General features: G+C 41.4%; 1 protein-coding gene across 2 annotated transcripts in view; it reads left to right on the top strand.

The window, feature by feature from the left end:
- Positions 1–24,855, top strand: part of LOC120936474 (SPHK1 interactor, AKAP domain containing) — a 190,338-nt gene that overhangs the window by 150,520 nt on the left and 14,963 nt on the right. Inside the window, exons 6-9 of one of the 2 annotated variants that reach the window (XM_040348848.1) lie at positions 4,870–8,311; positions 13,944–14,129; positions 15,848–15,937; positions 24,206–24,255. In XM_040348848.1, coding sequence (XP_040204782.1) covers positions 4,870–8,311; positions 13,944–14,129; positions 15,848–15,937; positions 24,206–24,255 — 3,768 coding nt within the window. The remainder of the gene's footprint in view (positions 1–4,869; positions 8,312–13,943; positions 14,130–15,847; positions 15,938–24,205; positions 24,256–24,855) is intronic. The other variant, XM_040348849.1, reaches the window with a different exon arrangement.

Raw genomic sequence — 24,855 nt, 5'->3', positions numbered from 1 at the left:
ATCATTTTTCAAACGCCTTTTTTTTGTAAAAAAAATGGTTTCATGAATTATAAAATACCAAAACAGTAAACTTATCCCAATTTTTTTGTAAAATATGAAAGATGATGTTACGCCGAGTAAATAGATACCTAACATGTCATGCTTTAAAATTGCGCACACTCATGGAATGGCGCCAAACTTCGTTACTTAAAAATCTCCATAGGCGACACTTTAAAAATTTTACAGGTTACCAGTTTAGAGTTACAGAGGAGGTCTAGTGCTAGAATTGTTGCACACGCTCTAACACACACAGCGACACCTCACATGTGTGGTTTGAACGACGTTAACATACATGGGCGGAACTTAAGTGTGCATTCGCTTCTGAGCGCGAGCTACCAGGGACAGGGGCGTTTTCATTTTTTCTTTTTTTTCTTTTACTTATTTATTTTTTACACTTTTTTTACATTTTTTTTTCTACTATGTATTTATTAAAAAGTAGCAGTTTGTATGTTAAAGAAATAATCCAACTATATAGGTACATAGGGCCAGATTCAGATAGAATTGCCTATCTTTAGGCGGGCGTAGCGTATCTCGGATACACTACGCCGCCGTAACTTAGTGAGGCAGGTACTGTATTCACAACGAACTTGCGCCCTAGGTTAGGGCGACGTAGTGTAAATGGGCCGGCGTAAGCCCACCTAATTCAAATTGTTTAGGCAGTGGGCGTGTTGTATTATAATGAGCCTTGACCCCACGTAATTCACGCTCCTAACGAACGGCGCATGCGCCGTCCGTGAACGTATCCCAGTGCGCATTCTCGAAATCACGTCGCAAATAGTCAGTGCTTTCGACGTGAACGTAATTTACGCACAGCCCTATTCGCGTATGACTTACGCAAATGACGTAAACGACGGAAAAATCGACGCTGTCTCGACGTCCATACTTAACATTGGCTATGCCTCATATAGCAGGGGTAACTTTACGCCGAAAAAAGCCTTATGTAAACAACGTAAATCAATGCGCCGGGCGGATGTACGTTTCTGAATCGGTGTATCTAGCTCATTTGCATATTCTACGCGTAAATCTACGGAAGCGCCCCTAGCGGCCAGCGTAAATATGCACCCTACGATACGACTGCGTAGGAGACTTACGCCGCTCGTATCTAGGCCAAATCTATGTGTAACTGATTCTATGAATCAGGCACATAGATACGACCGCGCTCATTCGGACATACAACGGCGTATCTGGAGATATGCCGTCGTATGTCCTTTATGAATCTGGCCCATATAGTTGATATAAAAAGTCTACACCTACATGCCATCTATCCCTCCAGCTCTGATTGTTGCTGGCGCTGTCATGGGGACAAAGGTACTCTCCTTCACGCGCATTGGAGTTGCTCAGTGATTGTTCCTTTTTGGCACTCAATTTTTTTTGCCAGGTCTATCTACTTTGAAACTCATTAAGCCCTTTAGGAAGTTGCTACAACATGTCCTTATGGCGGTGTGTTGTCTTATAGCCCTTAACTGCAAAAAGCGTTCACCTCCTTCCTCAGCTGCGTTGTACGCTAGAATTAAGGATGTGAAGCTAATAGAGAAGATGATTGTTAGGACCCCTGTAGGTCTACACACCCCTATTAAAATGTCAGGTTTCTGTGATGTAAAAAAAGAAGACAAAGATAAGTAATTTCAGAACTTTTTCCACCTTTAATGTGACCTATAAACTGTACAACCCAGTTGAACAGCCAATTTAAATATTTTATGTGGAGGGAAGTAAAATAAAAAAATAATAATAATATGGTTGCATAAGTGTGCACACCCTTAAACTAATACTTTGTTGAAGCACCTTTTGATTTTATTACAGCACTCAGTCTTTTTGGGTATGAGTCTATCAGCATTGCACATCTTGACGTGGCAATATTTGCCCACTGTTCTTTGCAAAAACATTCCAAATCTGTCAGATTGCGAGAGCATCTCCAGTGCAAACCCCTCTTCAGATCTCCCCACAGATTTTCAATCGGATTCAGGTCTGGGCTCTGGCTGGGTCATTCCAAAACTTTAATTTTCTCCTGGTAAAGCAATTCTTTTGATGATTTGGATGTATGCTTTTGGTCGTTGTCATGCTGTAAGATGAAGTTCCTCTTCATGTTCAGCTTTCTAGCAGGAGCCTGCAAAATTTAGGCGAGCTTGGATGTTTTTCTTCATAAGAAAAGGCTTCCGCCGTGTCACTCTACCCCATAGCCCAGACATATGAAGAATATGGGAGATTGTTGTCACATGTACCACACAGCCAGTACTTGCCAGATATTTCTGCAGCTCTTTAATATTGCTGTAGGCCTCTTGGCAGCCTCCCTGAACAGTTTTCTTCTTGCCTTTTCACAAATTTTGGAGGGACGTCCAGTTCTTGGTAATGTCACTGTTGTGCCATATTTTCTCCACTTGATGATGGCTGTCTTCACTGTGTTCCACAATATATCTAATGCGTTCTTTTTACCCTTTTCCTGACTAATACCTTTTAAAAAATGAGATCCCGCTGATGCTTTGGAAGCTCTCTGCAGACCATGACTTTTGCTGTAGGATACAACTAAGAAAGAAACTGTCAGGAAAGACCTACAAGAACAGCTAAACTTTATTTGGGGTTAATCAGAGGCACTTTAAATGATGGCAGGTGTGTACTGACTCCTATTTAACATGAGTTTGAATGTGACTGCTTATTTCTGAACATAGCTACATCCCCAGTTATAAGAGGGTGTGCACACTTATGCAACCACATTATTTTATTTTTATTTTTTTAACTCCCCCCCCCCCCCCAAAAAAAAATTCAGTTTATTTTTTAATTGACTTGTACAGTTTATATGTCACATTAAAGGTAGAAAAAGTTCTGAAATTAAATATCTTTGTCTAATTTTTTAACATCACAGAAACCTAACATTTTAACGTGGGTGTGAAGACTTTTTAAATCCACTGTATCTGGCTGGCTATCTATCTATCGATTTAATTATCTATCTATCTATCTATCTATCTATCTATCTATCTCATCTATAACTCTCATAACTTTTTATTTATGACTCAATAATTATTGAATCTTCCATGTGTAGTATATATATCCTACCACCCCTTTTAAATGTGTGGTAATCTTACAAATGTCTATCTGTTTCCGTGTACTTTATTATTCCCCTCCAATTCCCCTAAAAAAAGGGGGGGTCCCATTTATGTGCTACACCCTAACAACGTATCTTTAACTAAATGTGAAGAAATCAACCCTGGAGTGTCCAACCATTTTTCTCATTTTTTTTATAAATTTATCTGGGCATACCCTATGTTGATAAACCATAAGTTCTCCTTGCAAAACTTAATTTACTGATTTTACCCACAAAGAGTACCGTAAGTTGGGGGAGCCATGGAGATCCATATCAACTTTTACTCTATATACAACAATTGAAAAATTGCTGTATACATCTGAGGGGTATAAACATTTCCATCCAGCCACCCCAATACACATACCTTGGGCTCCAACGGGACATTAGTTCTGAAGTTCTCATGTTTACATCCATACATCATTGAGGATATGAACCTGTACCGTTAATAGGAGGTAAAAATGTAATTACTTCAGATTAAAAAGTATGCTCTAGATTCCACTATACAATGTACGAACATATTTTGGTACCTATTGTGGCTTAAGTTCAGTCTGCTTATCTTTTGCCTCTCCTGGTCTCTCCTTCTCCCTCAACAATATGTTAATGACATTTTCAAAAAATATCTCTGCAGTTTGTATTATATACCTTGTTTTTTGTTTTTTGTCCCAGTATCATTATCTCTGGGTCTCAGTGCTTCTCTAGGCAATTCAGACAGATCATAAGTGATGGAAAGAGGCCAGCAAAGTGCTGTACATAGCTTCCTGAAAACATCACAGTACTCTGCCTCAGTACTCCTATCAAGAACCCTGGACTGGCTTTTGTGAAGGGTTATGCAAATATCAAAGTGCTTCGATGGGTGAATGTCAGTTTGGAGGAGTAGGCTTTCCAAGTCAGACATGTTTGTACACAAACTGCCCTAGCTAACTTCCACATATGATGCTAAGCCTCCATGATTGAAAGTGCTGAAATACAATGAATGAAAGAGATGGGTCAGAGACAGACAGATTGGGAAGAAAGGGGCTAGAGAATGCCAGGCATCCTCTAGCCAGGAAATTAGATGGGCTCTATCTCTATATTGTCCCACCCGCAGCCTCCTATGACACATATCGCAGAAGGGTTCAGGATGATCTACCCATAGTCTGCTGGCTTGAGCATGCATCTTTGGTTTGGGAACCAACTGTCACTCTCTGATTACTCAGCCAGCTCCCAAATCCAAGATGGTGGTGAGAGAAAAGAAAAAGCTAGGAAGGCTTTGGGTTGTAGGAAGACAGCACTGGACTCCACGGGTTAGTAAATATGTTATTTTATATGTCAGAAGTACTTGTAGCTCCTGGCTTTTAGTTTTTTGAGATCTGGGTGAAGTTCCCTTTTAAGCTTAACTTCTGATTCAGTTCATTGCCAGATGTTTATTTCAAACTCTTTCTATAAAGTCTCAAAATGTATGGTTGATTTTGCATTTCTATATGTAAATCCCAGCCTTCCTTTAATGAAAGTTTTATATTATTGATGACTCTTGAGTCAAATTTCTCATGAATGCAGGATCAAATGCTGACATCAAACACAATATAACTTTGAAGCATTACTGTGATAGTCTGTAGCTACACCTTAACCAAAAAATTTCTGTTTGACGCTTGTCATACATTAATGCGTACTGCTTGAGTCATGTCTTGAGATTTTTAAGCCTGTACTGTATACCTCATAAAAATCCTTAAAAGTAGAAATAGTTCTGACCCACTTTTCTCATCCTTCAATTTCAGAGCCCCCTGATGAGATCAAGAAAGTGAAAAGGAAAGGGTATGAAAATCTACAGAACAAAAAGAATGGAAGAGCGAATCTCAGGAGAGAGGAGTATCTAGTCCATGTTGGTCATGGGGTGGAATCAAGAAGAAACTCTGAAGGGAGACGACCTTCTCTAGTCAGTGGTTGTCTTGAAAAGGCAGCTGAGTGTAAAACTGGAAGAAGATGCATTAATGAACTTTGCCAAACTGCAATGCAAGCCAAGCGTCCTGCAGAAAAAAACATCCAGCATGCCACAGCCTGTGGGACTGACCATCGCACAGAATCATTTGAAGATCCAGCAACCACAGGCCAGTATGCAACAAACCTGGCTGAATGTGTACTGCAGGACGCATTTATCAGACTATCACAATCTGACAGCTCTTTTACCAAGGAAGCTGCTGTCAGCATATCTGCTGGGGACTCTTTACTGTCTGGAGTCACCTGCAAAGAAGGATCTCCTGCAGCAGCCCGTTCTTGGAATGACCTTCCAAAAATTGTTATAGTTCAGAGCCCAGACAGTTGTGATAGCCCAACTGAGTGGGTGGATGAGTCTCATTGGTCTGAGCAGGAGACCACAAATGTTTGTGATCACTGGACAGATGAGGATGGATCTTCAGGCTCCACACAAAGTACTTTAGAAGTAGCTTTAGCATGTGCAGCATCAGTTATAGGTACAATATCCAGTCCTCAGTCTTCAGAGCAAAGTAAAGTGAACCATTTAAAAAATGTAGATTCACAGGAGAGAGACGTATCTGAGGACAGTATTTCAGACCTTGTAGGGTTTCCAAACGTTACTGTGGGGGAAGATTATTCATTGCCCTCTGCTTTGTGTGAACTAACTAGGGTGGCAAGTGCAGTAGCTGTTTGTGGACTTGGGGATGAAAAGAAAGCCTGCTACCCTAGTACTTCCAGTGGGCTCTTAGTTGCAGCTGATGCCTCAACAGCTGTGGCTTTACACTGCAGCATTGCATTGGGGACAAGCATCGATAAATTCAAGGACAGCATTGCAAAGGTTCTTCTAAAAGAAGCAGCTGTAGTTTTGACAAGTCCAAGCACCTACAAAAATGTGGGAGAGTTTATTGAATCTATGAATAACAAAATCTTAACCAGTGTAAGTTCTTCCAAAATCATTCATGTGGGTGATGTTGTTAACGATGATCTTGCTCATAACTTATCTGATATGATACTTAGACAATCTTCTGAAAAGGAAATCCAGAAGCTGCATGTTACTGAAAGTCGACAGCTCTCCACTGCTTCAAGTGATTTTGTGACAACTACTACTGATCTTCTATATAATGTAATGCATTTCACTTGTAAGAAAATGAGTGATCTAGTACAAACTGGGGACTTATCTTTGAACGTTGAGACTGTTTATCCAAGATCTGCAGGCCCAGACCAAACAGACAGTCAGAATGACTTATATGACTTGCCAAAAGCTCCAAAGCCAATTGTTCCAATGAATGATAGTAAAACAATGCAATTACGCAGCTATAGCACAGAACAAAAAGTTGAACCAGTTACCCTCAAACAAAATGAAGTGAAGGAGAACAGTGAAGGGTGTTACAGTAATGGGGTTCAAGTTAAACCATCTTTCTCTAAACAATGCATGAAAAGAGAACGCTACAAACGTTACCATGATGAGCATAAAGCTTTCTTATTCAGTGATGCCACTTTCCCAGATGATGAATGCAGACATTGTGCAGATAAGGGCTCCATAGATGGATTAACGAAATCAGGGAGTCAAGAAAATGTCAACTACGAGAGTAGTGTAGCCAAGGAAATCATTGTAAGTTCACCTTTGGGTAGTAGTTACACACTGCACCCTGCACAGGCTGTACTTTCTGTAAAACATCCAGTCAGCAATTACTGCTTAACAGAGTTTGCTGATGACTTAGCAGAAACTGTTGTGTCTATGGCCACAGAAATAGCTGCCATATGCCTGGAGAATTCCAATGGGAGGCAGCCATGGTTTTGTGCCTGGGCAAAAGGAAGCGAATGCTTGCTGCCTCCTTGTAGGACAGTAAAGAGAAAGAAGGAGGCATCAAATGGTGGAGCCGTGGTAAGAAGGCATAGACCACCACGCCTCAGTGAAATAAAAAAGAAGACAGATGAACACCCAGAGCTTAAAGAGCGACTTATGAACCGAGTGGTAGATGAGTCTATCAACTTGGAAGATGTTCAAGACCCTGTTATTGCTTTTGCAAATGAAGTAGCTTCCAAAATAATGAATCTAACAGAACCATCAGTTGCAGATTTATTATGGCAGGGCCAAAATGTGTCACGAAACAGGTTACATTGTGAAAGGTGGAGTCGAGGAAAAGCATCCAGTTATGAGAGTATCCCAGAGGAGGATTTAGATACTAAAAGTCTTCTCAACACACTAGGCCCTGGAAATACATTAGGACAGCCCTTCAGCAGGACAAGCTCAGTATCCAAACAGTCAAGCTGTGAAAGCATCACAGATGAATTTTCTAGGTTTATGGTGAATCAAATGGAAAATGAAGGAAGAGAATTTGAGCTACTTTTGGACTACTATGCTGGCAAGAATGCAAGTAGCATTCTGAATTCTGCTTTGCAGCAGCTTTCTAGGAGGAATAGCCACTTGAACGTGAGACCTACTTGTCTTTCTAAACAGTCTAGTACAGAGAGCATAACTGAAGAGTTCTATCGCTACATGCTGAAGGAAATTGACAAGGATAACAGGGACAATTATTCTAGCATAAATACTGCAGAATGGACAAACAATTTAATGCCTCCTTCATCTCGTACACCTTTTTGTTTCCGTCAGTCATCCATGCCTTGTAACAGGTCATCTAGTGCACGTTTAACTGTAAATACTCCAGTCAAAGCAAACTCATTGGATGGGTTTGCAAGGAGCTCTTCTAGGGATTATCTCAACATTCAGCCTGTAAATGCCATTTCTTCCACAAATCTCTGCAAGTCAGACTCTTGTTTATACCAAAGGTGCCATACCGACCAGGCAACAGATATGTTAATTCATGAGACCTGGTCCAGCTCCATTGAGTCATTAATGCGCAAAAATAAAATTATAGCAGACAGAACTGAAAGTATAGATGAACCACTACCAGCACACGTGGACAATTTTGCTAACAAGCTGGCAGGGGATATTGTTCAAAGTGGAAAATCTCTCAATGTTTCACACCAGGATTCACTTGAAAGCACAAATAAAGGAAGCTTTAATAGTAAGTCTGTGTTACAAACTCAATGCAAATTTACAGACAATCAAGAAGCCTCAGTCAGCAAAGCTTCATTTGTTACCATGGAGGTGCCCCTTATACAGATTGAAGCAGAGCATAGGGAAGAGACAGATGGAGAAGAACAAGAAAATGTACCTGGGAACTTAAATTGTAAACATAAGTCAGAGCAAGATGGAGCAAGAAGCATTTCTCATGGAGTAAGGTACAACAAATACAAATACTAATTATCGATTATCTAGTATATTCAATGTATAGTACTGTAGATACTGTATTAACCTACCTGTGAACTTATATTTTAGGTTGTATTGTTATTACTGGTCATGAGTAATATTTGACATTAAGTAAGCAACTGAGATTTGATTTGAGATATAACTTTTCAGTTCTGCCCCTGAATGGTACAGTGTTAACATCTTGATGTAGGGTGCCTTTGGCCAATCATGGCTCAGGGGGACTAAGTCACACCGCAGAGCTCCGCAGGTGCACGGCGCTGCTGACTCCCCACTGACATTTAAAAGGTCATTGGTGTGGGCCTTTTTTGACACATGTGCAGCAGATTGCACCGTTGCTGTTTGCAACCTATGTCTGAAGCAGATCAAGCAAAGCCAGAACAGCAGCTGCTTGGGCACCACATGCTTGACCAGACATATGACAACCTACCATGCATTCTGTTGGCAACAGCGCTTGAAAGACCCACATTATTGAAAAAGGCGGACTTCTCCTTGCTCCTCATCTGGGATTTCCAACCCTACTATACCTCCAGTCCTCTCAAAAACCTGCACTGGCAGGAATGAAGGTATAGCAATAGGTGTCCCAAGTACTTGCAGCCAATCTGCTAGCAGTACACCACCAATTAATTTTAGTAGGCAAATTTCCCTACCCCAGTTGCTGAATCGTAAAAATAAATTTGGTCCCAGCCATCCACATGCTCAGCATCTAAATGCTAGCTTGGCCAAATTGCTAGCACTGCAACTGCTGTCTTTTCAGCTGGTAGACTCTGCCCCCTTCCCTGAATTTTTGGAATGTGCTGTACCTCAGTGGCAGGTTCCAAAACACCATTTCTTTTCACGGAAGGCTATTCCAGCTCTCTACCGACATGTGGAAGGCAATGTTTTGGCCTTGTTACACAGGGCGGTCAGCAGTAAGGTTCATATTACTGCTGACTCATGGTCCAGCAGGCATGGACAGGGACATTACCTTTCCTTAATGGATTACTGGGTAACTCTGCTGGCAGCTAGGAAGAATGCAGGACAGGGTTCAATGTTGTTGGAGCTTGTTCCACCACCACGCCTCCAAAATTCTAGTGGTGATTCTGCCACAGCTCTCTCCTCCATGCTCTCCTCTTTTTCTTCTTCTTCTATGGCCTCTTCTGCAGATTTATCCTCTGAACCAGCAGTGCTCCATAAGCATTCAAGGGGCTACGCAAGCAGTCAGGCTCAAAGATGCAATGCAGTGCTTGAGTTGGTCTGCCTAGGGGACAGGAGCTACACTGGGGCAGAGATTCTGTCAGCTCTGCAGGGGCAGGCTCAGAGGTGGTTAACGCCATGCCAGCTTCAGCCAGGAATGGTTGTATGCGACAATGGCACCAACTTTCTCTCCACCCTCCCACAGGGACAATTGAGCCATGTTCCATGTTTGGCACATGTCCTGAATTTGGTGGTGCAGCAGTTCTTGACCAGGTACCCAGGCTTACAAGATCTCCTGAGGCAGACCAGAAAAGTCTGTGGTCAATTCCACCGGTCATACAATGCCAATGCTCGGCTGGCTGACATTCAAAGGGAATGCAACCTGCCCACCAACCGCCTCATTTGTGACATGCCCACCAGGTTGAACTCAATGTTGACAATGCTGCAGCAACTGCACACACAGCTTAGGGCCATCTGTGCTTGTATGGCACCAGGACAGGGGAGCTTGGCTTCTTTTTGCCACACCAGTGGCTCCTGATCAAGGATGCATGCACTGTCCTGTCACTATTTGAGAAGGCCACAAGGTTGGTGAGCAGCAACAATGCATGCATCAGTGACACTGTCCCTCTAGTCTTCCTGCTGGAGCACACGCTTCGTGGAATCATGGAAAGGGCACTTGAGGCAGAACAGCAGGAGAAAGAGGAGGACTTCCTTTCCTCTCAAGGCCCCCTTTATTCAGATAGCATTCCTGCAGGCCTGCCAAATACACAGGAAGAAGAGGAGGAGAAGAAGGATTGTGTCAGCATGGATGTACAGGATAACACTCAGCAGCAGTCTTCAAGGGATGTTTTTCAGTCCCCAGAAACCCAAGGAGTTGTACGTGGCTGGGAGGAGGTAGTTAGGGATAATGTGATCCTTAGTGACCCAGAGGACTCAGAATCAAATGCCTCTGCAAACGTACGCTGCATGGCCTCCATTAAGTCTGCAAAGCCTGCAAAAGGACCTTAGGATTTGTGGTATAAAGGAGAGGTATCATTACTGTCTGGCAACCCTACTTGAGGGACAACAATTAGCAGAAGTATGTCGGTATAGGACACATCCCCTGCCCCCCCTCCCCTCTTGAAGGAGAATTGTACGGAAAAATTATTAGTTAAAGCCACAGACAGAGGGACTTTTTTCTGAATGAGGGACAGTCCCTCGAAAGCAGGGACAGTTGGGAGGTATGGTGTGGAAAAAGCAGATTTCACTTTGGTTGCTATGGTTTATTTCACTTTGTGCTTCACACTATAAGCCCAGCTGTGCACCCATGTAGGGCATTTGTTCAGCATAAATCTCTAACAACTGTCAGTTTCTGTCTGATCACTTCTCTCTGAGTGTCTTCTCCCCAAAATAAACCTTTCTTTAGCTATTATTTTTAACAGTTCCAGACAGCCTGGATGTCCAGGTAGATCATGTATTCCTGGATTCTTGCAGAGCTTTTTCAAAAGGATGGGTTCTCCAAGAAATCAACTGATTTACTGCCTGTCCCTGCTGGGCTTTGTATTACTGACACTGAGCATGTAACATGTCTTCACAATGCAGAGACTGCAAGGCTTTTCTGCTTATATTCTATATTTATTTACTGTTCTCTTCTAAATTAAAGCACAATGGCTGCTTGTATACAGTATGAAATCCATGTAATTACTGTGTAATATGAATGTTGAAAAATGTACTGCTAGCATACTATACAATCAAAACAGTGGGTTTAATTTTTACAAACTGTTACATAAATACAAAGCCTATACATTATAAAAAAAAAAGCTTTGCCCTGTTCGAGATGTCATTAGGAAACTAATGATGGAGAAAGTTGAACTTGGATAAAGAATACCCACCTTAAAGGAAATATAAAAGCTGCCACTGTATATATATATATTTGGAATTTGCAGGCCTGTTCCTGGTCAATAACTCACTAAGTAGTAGACATGTGCACACTGAAATATTTTGTTTCGGAATTTCGTTTTTGTCCGAAAAATACATTTATTTAGTTACTCCCAAAATTTGTTTTTATTTATTTTGTTTCGTTAAAAAATGCATTCGTCCAAAAATCCGAATTAATTAAGGTCGAATCTGTCATTGAAGGCTTATGGTGTCTATCGAATGTTCTAAGAAGATTCGACGGAGCAGCTAAACTGTACGATGCTGCAGTCGTACATTTCCGGTCGAATGTTCCGCCTACAAGCTATAGAAGAATTCTAATGTTGTATGACTAGTAATAATCATATTTATAAATTATTATTACTAGTCAACCAACATTCAAGTTCTTCTATAGCCTGTGGGACGAGTATGTGACCGGAAATGTAGGACAGTACAGTTTAGCTGCTTGTCGAATCTTCTTTCGACAGACACCATAAGCCTTCAATGACAGATTCAACATTTGTATGTTTTTCGCTGCTTCGTCGAATCTTCGCTGTTCATTTTGAATGGTCTACCCCAACACTGTCTCTATAATGTCGAATCTTTCCTCTCTATGTAGAATAATCTTGGACTAATAGAGTTAAGGTTAGGCACATTCGACCACAGGTTCGATAGACACAGATTGCTATTGTCAGCGTCATGTCGAATCTCCTATCTATATCGAACTGTTGTAGCAACGAAAATTTAAATAAACCATGTCGGATCTTTCGGATTTTGGATTCTGCGCTTCTATTTTCGTTTGTTAAAACAATAACGAAAATACCCAAAATTCGGACGAAAATGCATTCGGACAAAAACGAATGCACATGTCTACTAAGTAGTGAGACCATAAAATAGAATAAGCCAGAGAACTACCTACTAGAGCTCATCAACCAGTGTAAATAGTCAGCAGGGCTGTTCTGTATTATGACAAATAGGTCTTAGGCCGCGAACACACGGTCGAGAAACTCGACAGGCAAAACACATCGTTTTGCTCGTCGAGTTCCTTGTGAAGCCACCGAGGATCTCGGCGAACCAAATTTTCCCATTGCCGTCAAGGAAATAGAGAACATGTTCTCTTTTTGGCCCGACGAGATCCTCGCCGGTTTTCTCGTCGAAAAGTGTACACACGACGTTTCCTCGGCACAAAAAAGAACCCAGCAAGCATCTTGCTGTTTTTTGCCGAGAAACTCGGCCGTGTGTACGAGGCCTTAGAGAGTGCAAGAGATATGGACCAGAGGCAGGAGAAGTTCCCACCCCAGATGCCCAAAGCAGATATCGCCCCTGCTTCTGGGTAGGCCCAGTCCTACTTCCTACAGATGAACTAAAGCAGCCCTTTTCAACCAGGATGCCCAGGCACCCTGAGGTGCCTTGGCAAAATGCCTATAAATTGCCCCAAAAATTGTGTACAAGGCAGCCAGTGGATGAAGCTTGCCTTTTTAGTCACAAAAAGCCACAGGCTATCATTGTGCACCATTATGAACTTCTAGCTGCCAACCTCCTAACGACCAATGACATCATCAGTTGATAAGGATGTCAGTCACCTGTATAGCATCCTTGTTTGACCCTCTCCTGCCTCTCTCCAACAGCTTTGGGGTCACATCAGCTGAGTGATGGAGAAAAACAGAGGAAGAAGGGAAACATATGAATACTAATCAGTACCAGTTTGCAGTGTGGATGTCCCTGCATTATGAAAAACTATTAATAGTGTTTACATTTTAGGATGGGGGTGACTGTCCATAATTTAAAAGGGTGCCTCAAGACTGTCCATCATTTTAGAGGGTGCCTTGAGATTGTCCTTAATTTTAAAGGGTGCCTTGGCCTAAAAAAACATTTGAAACACTGAGCTATAGTGAAGCTTTTGAGCATCAAGAAACATGACATCACCTCTCCTTTCTCTTGTTGTTGATTGGCACAGATAAAAAGAAATGAAGTGAGCATAAAGCAGAATACATGCTGTCTCCAATATAGCGTCAGTTTGCACTAATAAAATCACATGACATTAAAGAACAAATGACACAAAAAAAAAATTATAACTGGGTTCCCTAATGAGTAGGCAGCTGAAGTTCAACTGGTTGAAGATAAATGGACCAATTTATTTTGCTATAAATTGATTTTTCTCTTATAACAGGACAGCAAAAAATTACTGAAAGTGAATTTTATATTTCTGAAAAATGACAGTTGAATAACAGCACGCTTGGTTTAAATGTTGTAGAATACAATAATAAATAAATAATAAATAGTAATAATAAATAATAAATGGGTAACTGGTCTGTAATTAAAATTTGCATTTTTTTCTTATTTAAGTAAAAGCATATACAGTATATTACAAGGTGTTCTGAGAATCAGGCACTTACGCTGTAAACCTGTGGCGGTGTAATGTAAATCACATACGTTACGCTGCAATGAGCAACGTAATTATATGTGAATCTGGCCCTTGAATCCTATTCTAAGTAATGGTATACATAGCTGGTTTTGATATGTTTTTTCTCCCCACAGCAGTGTATCCCAGTCAAGAAGCTTACAGAGATGTGAGGCCTTTTCAGAGGTGAAAGCAAAGCCAGAGCTCCCCACTCCCTTGAGTAGCAGTGAGGACAGTACAGGCAGCTGGTCACACCTTGTTAACGAAGAGGAAAATCCAGAGGACACCAGCAGCTTTCTTCAGCTCAGTGAACGATCCACAAGGTAATAGCACGGTGTGTTGTGCAGATCGGTATAGAGAACAGTTCAGGACAGATTGCTAAGAGCATTTATTCCTTAGAGCCCATATCTACTATTACAGAGTGCCTGTGATTTTTGCAAGAAACCAAATTGTAAAAAAAAAACAAGGAAGGACCTTTACCAGTGAATGCAATGGCAATGATTTCATCAATATGCATTTCTGTGGGTTGCAGGCTGGGCCGGATTTGCTCTCCCTGCCGCCCCAAGGCCAGGTTCCACAATGCACCCCCTCCCTGCCAACCGAACCCCCCCCCCCCAAATTAACGGAGAATGTGCGGCACGGTTAGTTCAAATATGTTTTGCTTGTTTTTTTACTTTTTTATCACTTATTTTATTTTTATTTATTTGTAGCTTGTCGCTTCCTTTTTTAAATTTTTGTATCATTTTCTTATTATTTTTCTTATTCTTTACTTTTTTATTTTATTAATTTAATTATTATTTCTTATTATTTATCAATTTTTTTTCACTTAACTTTTTTGCTATCACACAGGAGAAAACAATTTCCTGTGTGATAGCAATTGGAGGTGACATGTTCTCTTTATTGATCCTGCCACCTCCAAAACAGGAGTCCTAGCACTGTGCTAGAACTCCTGTCACAGCTGAGATGGGAAGAGCACAGCTCTCCCCTCTCACTGTGTACATCGGCAGCAGGGACAGGTAACAGACTCGGTGGCCAGGGGGAGGACAGAGTCCCGAAGACAGAGCTAGCAGAGAGAGGTATGTGGGGTGGGGGGGAGAGGGGAGGACGGACGGGAGCACATATTTTACAAGTGATTTTGGCGACATCGCCGCAATCACTTGTTAACGAGCGAGCGGATTCCCCCATAACTTACCGCCCTTAACTGTATGTTCCGTGCGTCGGAGGACTCAATGCCACTGCCGCCCCTTGGAGCCCTGCCGCCCCAAGGCCTGGCCTCAGTGGCCTTGTGGGAAATCCGGGCCTGGTTGCAGGTCTAGTAAGATTCAGCCTGCAGCTTTCTACCCATTTCCTAAATTTAAATTCATATTTGTTTAAATGGCCCATCTTGTTTAAACACATTTTTTTAACACTGCTTCAGTGGAAATGGGCCCATCTTGTACAAAGTAGGCTGGCAATTCTAATGCCCCGTACACACCATCACTTTATGTGATGAAAAAAACGACGTTTTTAAAAACGTCACTTTAATTGACCGTGTGTAGGGGAAAACGTTGTTTTATGTCTTGTAAAAAACAACCAAAAAAAATTGAAGCATGCTTCAATTTTATGTGTCGTTTTTCAAAACTTCGTTTTTTACTTCACAGAAATTGACCGTGTGTAGCAAAAAACGTCGTTTAAAAAGACGTTTTTACACCCGCGCATGCACAGAAGCTAGTTATGAAGCGAGCTTCAATGGAAAAACGTGGTGGAACGTAACCTCGCTTTGCTAGAACATTGTGAGAAAAACGATGGTGTGTAGGCAACTTCGTCTTTGAAAATTGAAGTTTCAAAAAGGTCATTTTTTACTTCACAGAAAATGTCGTTTTTTTTCATCACATAAAGTGATGGTGTGTATGCGGCATAAGCCTTTTGTAACTGATAACATCATTGAAACTTCCATTTGGTAATATAAAAAGAGGCAAAAACATAGTTTTCATATAGGGCATGTACTTGTTAATGGTTGTTACTGATACCCATGTACAATTACTCCTCACTATTCCAACAGCAATGGCAACTGCAGTACAACAAGCAGTGTAGGCGCTGTGGACCTGGATACCTTTCTGGATGTTATTTCACCTGAAATTACTCCTGAAATGTGAGTACATCTTAAGTGCCTTTAGTCCATGACAGTACTTTCTTACTATGTCAAAATCTGGCACACTTTATGGAGGCAAAGTGAGGACTAAAAGTCACTAAACACCCAACACGAAAAACATTCAACTGCATAGTTTTCATATTTCAGCAGAAAGCTGCTGTATGCTATCATGGCTCCCTACCACTGTAAAAAATGTAAGCCCAACCTCAAACTTTGCAAGACCATCCAGTCAGACCCATATGGAGAAAGCCACAACTTTTACTTTGATAAAGACTTGATGTAATGGGTCCAAGATTTGAAACATATAATGTTTATTTGTACCTGTTATAAAAAAAAAAAGGATATAGTTATGTGAGTTTACCTCTAACACAAATCCTAAGAGGGACATAATAGTATAAAATGTTTATATAAATATATATATATATATATATATATATATATATATATATATATATATATATATATATATATATATATATACACACTGTATATATAATGTTATTTATTTATTTATATATATATATATATATATATATATATATATATATATATAGATAGATAGATATTTATCTATATATATATATATTGTGTGTGGTGAGTACACCCCTAAGTGAAAATTGGACCCAATTAGTAATTTTCCCTTCCCGGTGTCATGTGACTCATTAGTGTTAGTGTAGGTCTCAGGTGTGAATGGGGAGCGGGTGTGTTAAATTTGGTGTTATCGCTCTCACTCTCTCATACTGGTCACTGGAAGTTCAACATGGCACCTCATGGCAAAGAAATCTCTGGGGATATGAAAAAATGAATTGTTGCTTCATAAAGATGGCCTAGGCTATAAGAAGATTACCAAGACCCTGAAACTGAGCTGCAGCATGGTGGCCAAGACCATACAGCACTTTAACAGGTTAGATTTTCATTCAGAACAGACCTCGCCATGGTCGACCATGAATGAATGAATGAATGAAAAACTTATAAAGCGCGGCGCATGCGAACTGAATCGCTTCTGGGCGCTAGTTGTTCGTGTCTCATGACATCAAAAGAGCAGAGTTTTGATCCGTCTTCTGAAAGTCAGGTGGTTTTTCTCCAACCGAATGCTGGTTGGTAAAGCGTTCCATAGTCTAGGACCCTGAAAAGCAAACCTTCTTTCTCCTTTGGACTTGTATTTGGTTTTTGGTACCCTGACCAGATTTTGGTCGGTGGATCGCAGAACGCGATTCGAATTGTGAGGTTCTATCTTGTCGCAAAGATATTGCGGAGCCTTCCCATGGATGCACTTATGTGTCAGGCAGAGTGCTTTAAATGCAATTCTGTCTTTTACTGGCAGCCAGTGAAGGGTTCTCAACGAAGGTGAGATTGATTCCCATTTTTTTTCCCAGTCACCAGTCTGGCGGCCGTATTCTGAACGACTTGCAGACGGGAGATTTGGTACTTTGGGAGTCCGAGGTACAGGGCGTTAGCATAGTCCAGTCTGGAATTCACGATTGTTCCCACCACGACTGCTACGTCTTCTTTGGGGATAAATGGAATAAGTCTGCGTAGTAGGCGCAACAGATGGTGCGCTCCGCTGACTACTGACCCTATTTGTGCGTCCATTGTCATGAAGGTGTCGAAGATGACCCCGAGACTTTTGACTTTGGAGCTAGGGGTGATGATTTGGCCCAGAATGGGCGGGGGTGTCCAGGTTGTTGCCAGTTGACTCTTTCGGCTGGCGTGAAATATAAGGAGTTCTGTTTTTGAACTGTTGAGTTTAAGATAACTCTTAGTCATCCAGTTTTCTATCAAAGAGAGACATTTCTCTAAACTGGGATGATGATCCTTTTTGTTGCAGATGCGAAAATACAGTTGCGTATCGTCTGCATAAGAGTGATAGAGTAGTTCTTGGCTACTGATAATATCAAAGAGAGGGCGAAGATAGATGTTGAAAAGCACCGGTGACAGGGGGGATCCTTGGGGGACTCCACATGACACCGTGCGCTTTTCCGACGTGAAACAACCCAATTTAACTGTTTGTGATCGGTTTTCAAGAAAGGAAGAAAACCATGGTAAATCACCTTCTGCGACTTCTGCTACCTTGGCTAGTCGCATCAGTAACAGTTTGTGGTCTACCGTGTCAAAGGCTGCGCTTAGGTCCAGCAGAACCAGGAGACAAGATTCTCCTTCGTCTGCGGCCTCGAGGGCATCGTCCCATATTTTGAGTAAGGCCGTTTCTGTCCCGTGTCCGGGACGGAAGCCTGATTGTAATGGATCCAGTAGATTGTGGGTATCTAGATGCTGTTGCAGCTGTTGTACCACTACTTTCTCCATTATCTTGGAGAGAACATTTAGGCCTGTTATGGGACGGCGGTGAGTTGGGTCCTTGGGATCCAGGTTAGGTTTTTTCAAGATGGGCTGGATTGTGCCCTCTTTCAACAGGGATGGCACTGTGCCTTCCTTAAATGACTGGTTTATAAGCTGTGTGATGGGTGGTGCCAGGATGTCGGCACATTCCTTCAGCAGTTTGGTGGGGATGATATCATTGGGCGATGTGCTGTTCCTCAAAGCACCAATGATATTTTTTGTGGTATCGATGGAGATCGGTTCCAGAGTGAACTTTGTTGATTGTAGAGCGTTTCTGTGGGTGTTTTGTGGTTGATTGACGGTGGGGTTGAGGGGGGTATTGTTTTGCATGATGCTTTCCCGGATTCTTTCAATTTTGTTGATGAAGAAATCCGATAGTTCATTGCAGAACTCTTGGGTGTCTGAGTTGGGGACTTCAAGACATCCTGGATTCATGGTCTGGGTGACCATCTTGAAGAGTTCGCGGGGGCGGTTTAGGGCGCTGTTAATCGCCATAGAAAAATGATGTTTCTTGGCTTTGAAGATTTCTTTATGATATCGTGTTGTTATTGCCTTGTAGATGATGAGGTTATCCTCTGCAGGACTTCTTTTCCAGGCGGCTTCCGCCCTTCTGCGCTCTTGCTTCAGAAGCGACAGCTGGTTGTTGAACCAGCCGGACTTTCTTTTTCGGATGCAGGCTTTGCGTTTCGGTGCTACTAAATCGGCTGACTGTAGCAGGGCTGCGTTTATGGCATCCAGTGTATCTGCGGCTGTTTGATGTGGATGGATTGTTTTGATTCTGTTTCCCAAGGTAGATTTGAAGAGTTCCGAATGGAGCTTCTTCTGAGATCTAGCCCAGTGTATTGTCACCGGCTTGGGTGCTTTTATCACTGGGGGAATTTTGGAGATTATGAAATTAATTGCATGGTAGTCTGTCCATGGCAATGGTTCATTATCTAAAATGCTTATTTTCAGATTTTGTCTGAAAATTAGGTCGAGTGTGTGACCTGAAGCATGTGTTGGCCCGCATATAAGTTGCTGTAGCCCTAATCCCTCCAGGTGATCAATGCAGGCGTCCGCAATGGGATCCTGTGCGGAGTTGGCCCACAGATTAAAGTCCCCGAGCAGCAAAAGGTGTTTGCTGTTAAGGGTATAAGTGGATATAAACTCCGTTAATGATGGCAAAAACTGCGATTTTGGCCCAGGTGGCCTATAGCAGAGGAGAATGTGAACAGTCTCCTGGGGGGAAGTTTGAAGTTGAAGAGTAAGGGTTTCCATGAATGGAAGAGGATTTTGAAGGGCTGGCTTAGTGATTGTAATGCGATTCTTGTGAATCACCGCCAGGCCTCCTCCTCTTTGCCCTATTCTGTTTTCTGTTATAATGCGATAGTTTTCTGGCACCAATTCTCAGAGAATGGTGTTGCAGTCGTCTGAGAGCCAGCCTTCTGTAATAAAGAGGCAGTCTAGATCGTTTTGTAGTAAGAAATCGTGGATTTCTAATCGGTGTTTTACTGCCGATCTTGTGTTGATCAAAGCACATGATATGTGCTCGAGCTGGGTTAAATAGTTAAAATTTTTGATGGTCGATCGTCGATCGAATCTCAAAAGTTGCTCTATTTTTAAGGCCTTTTTGGTGACGGCTGGTAATGCTGTTGCGAATTGTCTCAGACCCCGAATAGAGTCCGCAGAGTATCGCAGATTAGCCATTGTCGCCAGTCACATTGTCGTCAGTCTTTCCTAATTGCGGCGGCCGCGAATGAGGCCTGGTCTGGCGCGGATGCGGGAAGAGCCGCGAGACGCCGGACGTGATGGGTGGAAGACTGTCCAAGTGAGCCGTCACTCGTTGAGTCTTCTCTCCCTGATTGGTCCAGAGGAAGGCGAAAAACCCCAGGCGTGCTGTGCCAATCTGCAGCGATCGGGGGAAAAATTCCTTCCTGACCCCTTAACGGCGATCGGTGCAACCCTGGATCAATTGGCTAGGGGGGTGTGGTGGACCCTGCTTGGCTGCACTATCCCTGGGGAGAGCCGACTCGTTTGAGAGCGTCCTGCTCTCACTATCCCTGGGGTGAGCAGACTAAGATGAGAGCGTCTGCTGCACCGCTGAATCTAATAGCAAGAGTTCCAGCTTTATTAGTTGCAAGCTTGTTCTGGATCAGTGATTGAAAAAAATAATGAAGACTCCTGTCTTACCTCCTGTTTCAAACTCCTGGTTTTTAACTCGCACTTTTGATCAAAGAATGCACTTCTGATCAGAGAGTCCACATGTGAAGCCACCATCAACTGGGAGCCAGCTCCTCTGGGAGCTTGTACAGCCACTTTATACTCACCTGTGAACAAACACACACCTGTGAACAATTAAACCCTCCCCTTAATTAGCAGAAAGGAAAAAGAAAAAAAAACTGGGAGCCAGCCATAGAAGTTGGGTGCATATGCTCAGCTTCATATTCAGAGGTTGTCTTTGGAAAATAGACGTATGAGTGCTGCCTGCATTGCTGCAGAGGTTTAAGGGGGTGGTCAGCCTGTCAGTGCTCAGGCCATGCTCCGCACACTGCATCAAATTGGTCTGCATGGCTTCCATCCCAGAAGGAAGCCTCTTCTAAAGATGATGCACAAGAAAGCCCACAAACAGTTTGCTGAAGACAAGCAGACTAAGGACATGGATTACTGGAACCATGTCCTGTGGTGTGATGAGGCCAAGATAAACTTATTTGGTTCAGATGGTGTCAAGCGTATGTGGTGGCAACCAGGTGAGGAGTACAAAGACAAGTGTGTCTTGCCTACAGTCAAGCATGGTGGTGGGAGTGTCATGGTCTGGGGCTGCATGAGTGCTGCTGGCACTAGGGAGCTATAGTTTATTGAGGGAACCATGAATGCCAACATGTACTGCGACATACTGAAGCAGAACATAATCCCCTCCCTTCGGAGACTATGCCGCAGGGCAGTATTCCAACATGATAACGACCCAAACATACCTCCAAGATGACCACTGTCTTGCTAAAGAAGCTGGGGGTAAAGGTGATGGACTAACCAAGCATATCTTCAGACCTGAACCCTATTGAGCATCCTCAAACAGAAAGTGGAGGAGCGCAAGGTCTCTATATCCACCAGCTCCGTGATGTCATCATGGAGGAGTGGAAGAGGACTCCATTGGCAACCTGTGAAGCTCTGGTAAACTCCATGCCGAAGAGGGTTAGGGCAATGCTGGAAAATATTGGTGGCCACACAAAATGTGGACACTTTGGGTCCAATTTGGACATTTTCACTTAGGGATATACTCATGTAGCGCTACCCCTGCAGGAGCCGCTGGTTGAATTGGGTCCTCTGTTCTTACCTTGACCTCCACAAAGACCTCTGTATATCTGACACCTTGGGTATACCCCGTCAATAAGCTCAAATTGACAACTTTTTATAAGTGCCTCAGGGTCATACTGAAATAAGATTTAAGACAATGAAGTATGATAACAAGTTATATTAAGAATATGGGTGGTCAAAAATAACAGGCAATTACAATGCAGTACACTTTTTGGTATATACAGTTTCAAATACCAATCAATGCAGTAGGAGTGTCTCCTTTGGTTTTGTTAAGGCTGCATAAACTGTTAACTGTTAACTAACATAAACTGCTTTTCCCACTGGAAATGAACAACAATAGGTGACAGTGAATGAGGTATCAATAGAATAATGACGCCTAGAGTCCAATATGGTGAGGAGGCTAGGTCTATAATGCAATGACGGTAAAATAACTATAAACTCTTGACTAAACAGGGGTAACAGGCACTCTAATACAGTCCTCAAAGTAAATCTTCGGCCGACCACGTTGGAGCTCTTGAAGATATTTAAGCAATAAAGAGAATGCTTTCTACAATAAAGAAACTCCCAGACAGGGACTGTTCTTCCTCACACACCAGTCTCTTTCCCAGATTCCCCTCTGGGTTCTCTAATTTATATAACTCCTCCCCTACACCAGAATGCTGGAATTTGAAGTCTTTTTTTGTAGCTGTTTAACCAAGGAGTTTTATTCTGGCTGGGACCACAACTCCCAAAATGCAATCCTCTTTACTGATGATGGATCCAAGTTCATGAAAGCTCCATCTTGTGGCAGAAAAAAGGAACTTATTGTAATAAAGATAAACTATAATAAGGCATTAGTAAACCTGCACATTTCAGTTACAATGAGCCTTTTTACATTCTTTAGTTACTTTTGTTGCCAGCAGTTTAGACGTTAATGGTTGTGCGTTGAGTTATTTTGAGGGGACAGAAAATGTACACTGGTATACAAGCTGTACACTCACTACTTTACATTGTAGCACAGTGTCATTTCTTCAGTGTTGTCACTTATATAATATAATATTTACAAAAAGGTGTACTTACTTTTGTGAGATAATATATCTATCTATATATATATATATATATATATATATATATATATATATATATATATATATATATATATAGACAGATAGATAGATAGATAGATAGATAGATAGATAGATAGATAGATAGATAGATAGATAGATAGATAGATATTTAGTTATTTTTTTATTTAATTTTTTGGGATGGTTTTGCTAAGTTTTTGTTTTTCTGGCTTTGGCTAGGTTGCCTGAATAGTCATCATTAGGTTTTTACTGTACATCATTCTGTATGTCTTTTTTGTGTGATTTCAGAAATTGGACTATATGCTGTACAATATTCTGTACTTATGGTATCTGTTCTATACAAGCACAGGAATAGTTCTTTGGGGCAGAACATCTGAAGGGGATGGTCAACAGTTTCAAAGGCCGCAGAGAGGTCTATTAGTATGAGTATGGAGGCATGGCCATATGTTTTAGCAGTCAGTAATTAATTAGAGAGTTTGAGTAAGGCAGTTTCAGTGGAGTGTAGTAAGGGAAAGACAAACTGTAATGGGTCAAGAAGGTTGTTGTCAACGAGGTAGGAGCTCAGAGGGAATGGGGTCATGCTTCTGAACATGCACGTTTTTTTCCCCGTCGTTAAAGCCTACACACGACCGTTTTTCACGACGAGAAAAACTACGATAAAAAATAGAGCATGTTCTAAATTTTTAATGGCCATTTTTCTTGTCGAGAAAAATGCTCTGGAGCCTACACACGACCATTTTTCACGACCAATTAAAAAAATTTAATTTTTCTCGTCATGATAAACGGTCATGTGTACGTGGCATTCGATTATTTACCCTAAAGATTGCAGAGTGTCAGTACATAGCAATGAGACAGTTAACATGGATTCTGAGACTGCAGCATATACTTGTGAAATAGCAGAGACGATATAAAAGAGTGACAGGGGATGTGTTCGACTATCCCATAGTTAGATTGTAGTCCTTAACTGACTATTTTTTAAATCAATTTACTAAAGGATTTGAGAATGTTCACATAATAAAAGGTGTGAACATTCATCTAAATTATACAATCTTGAGATTTCAAAGGAAAGGAAATCTACACATTATTGGATAATTGAAGTGTTTCTTCATACATTTTATTGTGTGAGCATTCTCAACCCTTTAATAAATCAGAGACGTAGAGACTTTTTTTGACAAGATGCAAATTGAAGAAGAATGCCATGGATTTCTTTCTAGTAGACATTAGTATCAAAAGATAAATTATAGTTACTTTTTTTTTTTACAATTTTTCAGAGTGTACTACTGTCAACTGTACACTGCAGCCCTCCACAACATTGCACCTTTTGCAACATACGGTATACACACCGAATCAAAAGAACATTGGTTGGTATTCATAAATCTCTATAAGCTATTCCATGATTTAAGTCTTCAAATGCCCTTTAAATCTTACCTTCAGATAGTTTTCTTTCCTAGCTATCTATATATTTGTATGACATTTCCTCTTATAGGTTGCATCTCAGTTCAACATAACCCACATTAATGTGCTAAATAAAGCCACGTTGAAATCATTCTGATTTGTTTTTGTTTATCTTCCCAAGAAAACCAGAAGAGAAGATTGTGACCAAAGATGTGCATGAAAATCCAGATGGTAAGACCTTTTTTTACAGATTCTTAGGACTGTCTGATGGGTGTATCTGTTGCTTATGACACATACCACATGGTAGAATGACTGACTGAGGTGAGAGTTGATCTCTTGCTGTCCCTGAATGCTACAGAATAGTCAATGCTTGTAAAAGAACAGTAAAGCAGTTACTCAATCGGAAAAAGGTATATGGCCTCTTAACTATCGTGTCTCTGGCATGTTGTCGCCAATGACAGAAGCAGCCACCTGACATTGCCCATAAGATGGCCACACACACACTTGATCATTTATTGCAAAATGCATTTTAAGAACCAGTAAACATAATTTATAATTAGGTAAATGGAAATTCCCTTACAGTCTGGAGGTTATCACCACAGAAGATATTTTTTTATTAAAGTGGGACAAATAGAATGGCTATACTCTTTTTTACAGCAGTTCCATACTCCATAATACGTTAGTGTTTAGCAGTTTGAGAAGTAAGTCTGCAGTTGCAGTCCCCATATTTATCTTTTTTTTTTTTTTGTGTCACATTATAATAACCTCAAAATTGAAAAAAAAAAAAGCCTTTATTTAATTTGTAATTAACTGTGCAATGCTTTTAATTTT

Source organism: Rana temporaria, chromosome 4 (genome assembly GCF_905171775.1).
Source record: "Rana temporaria chromosome 4, aRanTem1.1, whole genome shotgun sequence".
Taxonomy (NCBI): domain Eukaryota; kingdom Metazoa; phylum Chordata; class Amphibia; order Anura; family Ranidae; genus Rana; species Rana temporaria.
This window is presented reverse-complemented; position numbering and strand designations above follow the sequence as displayed.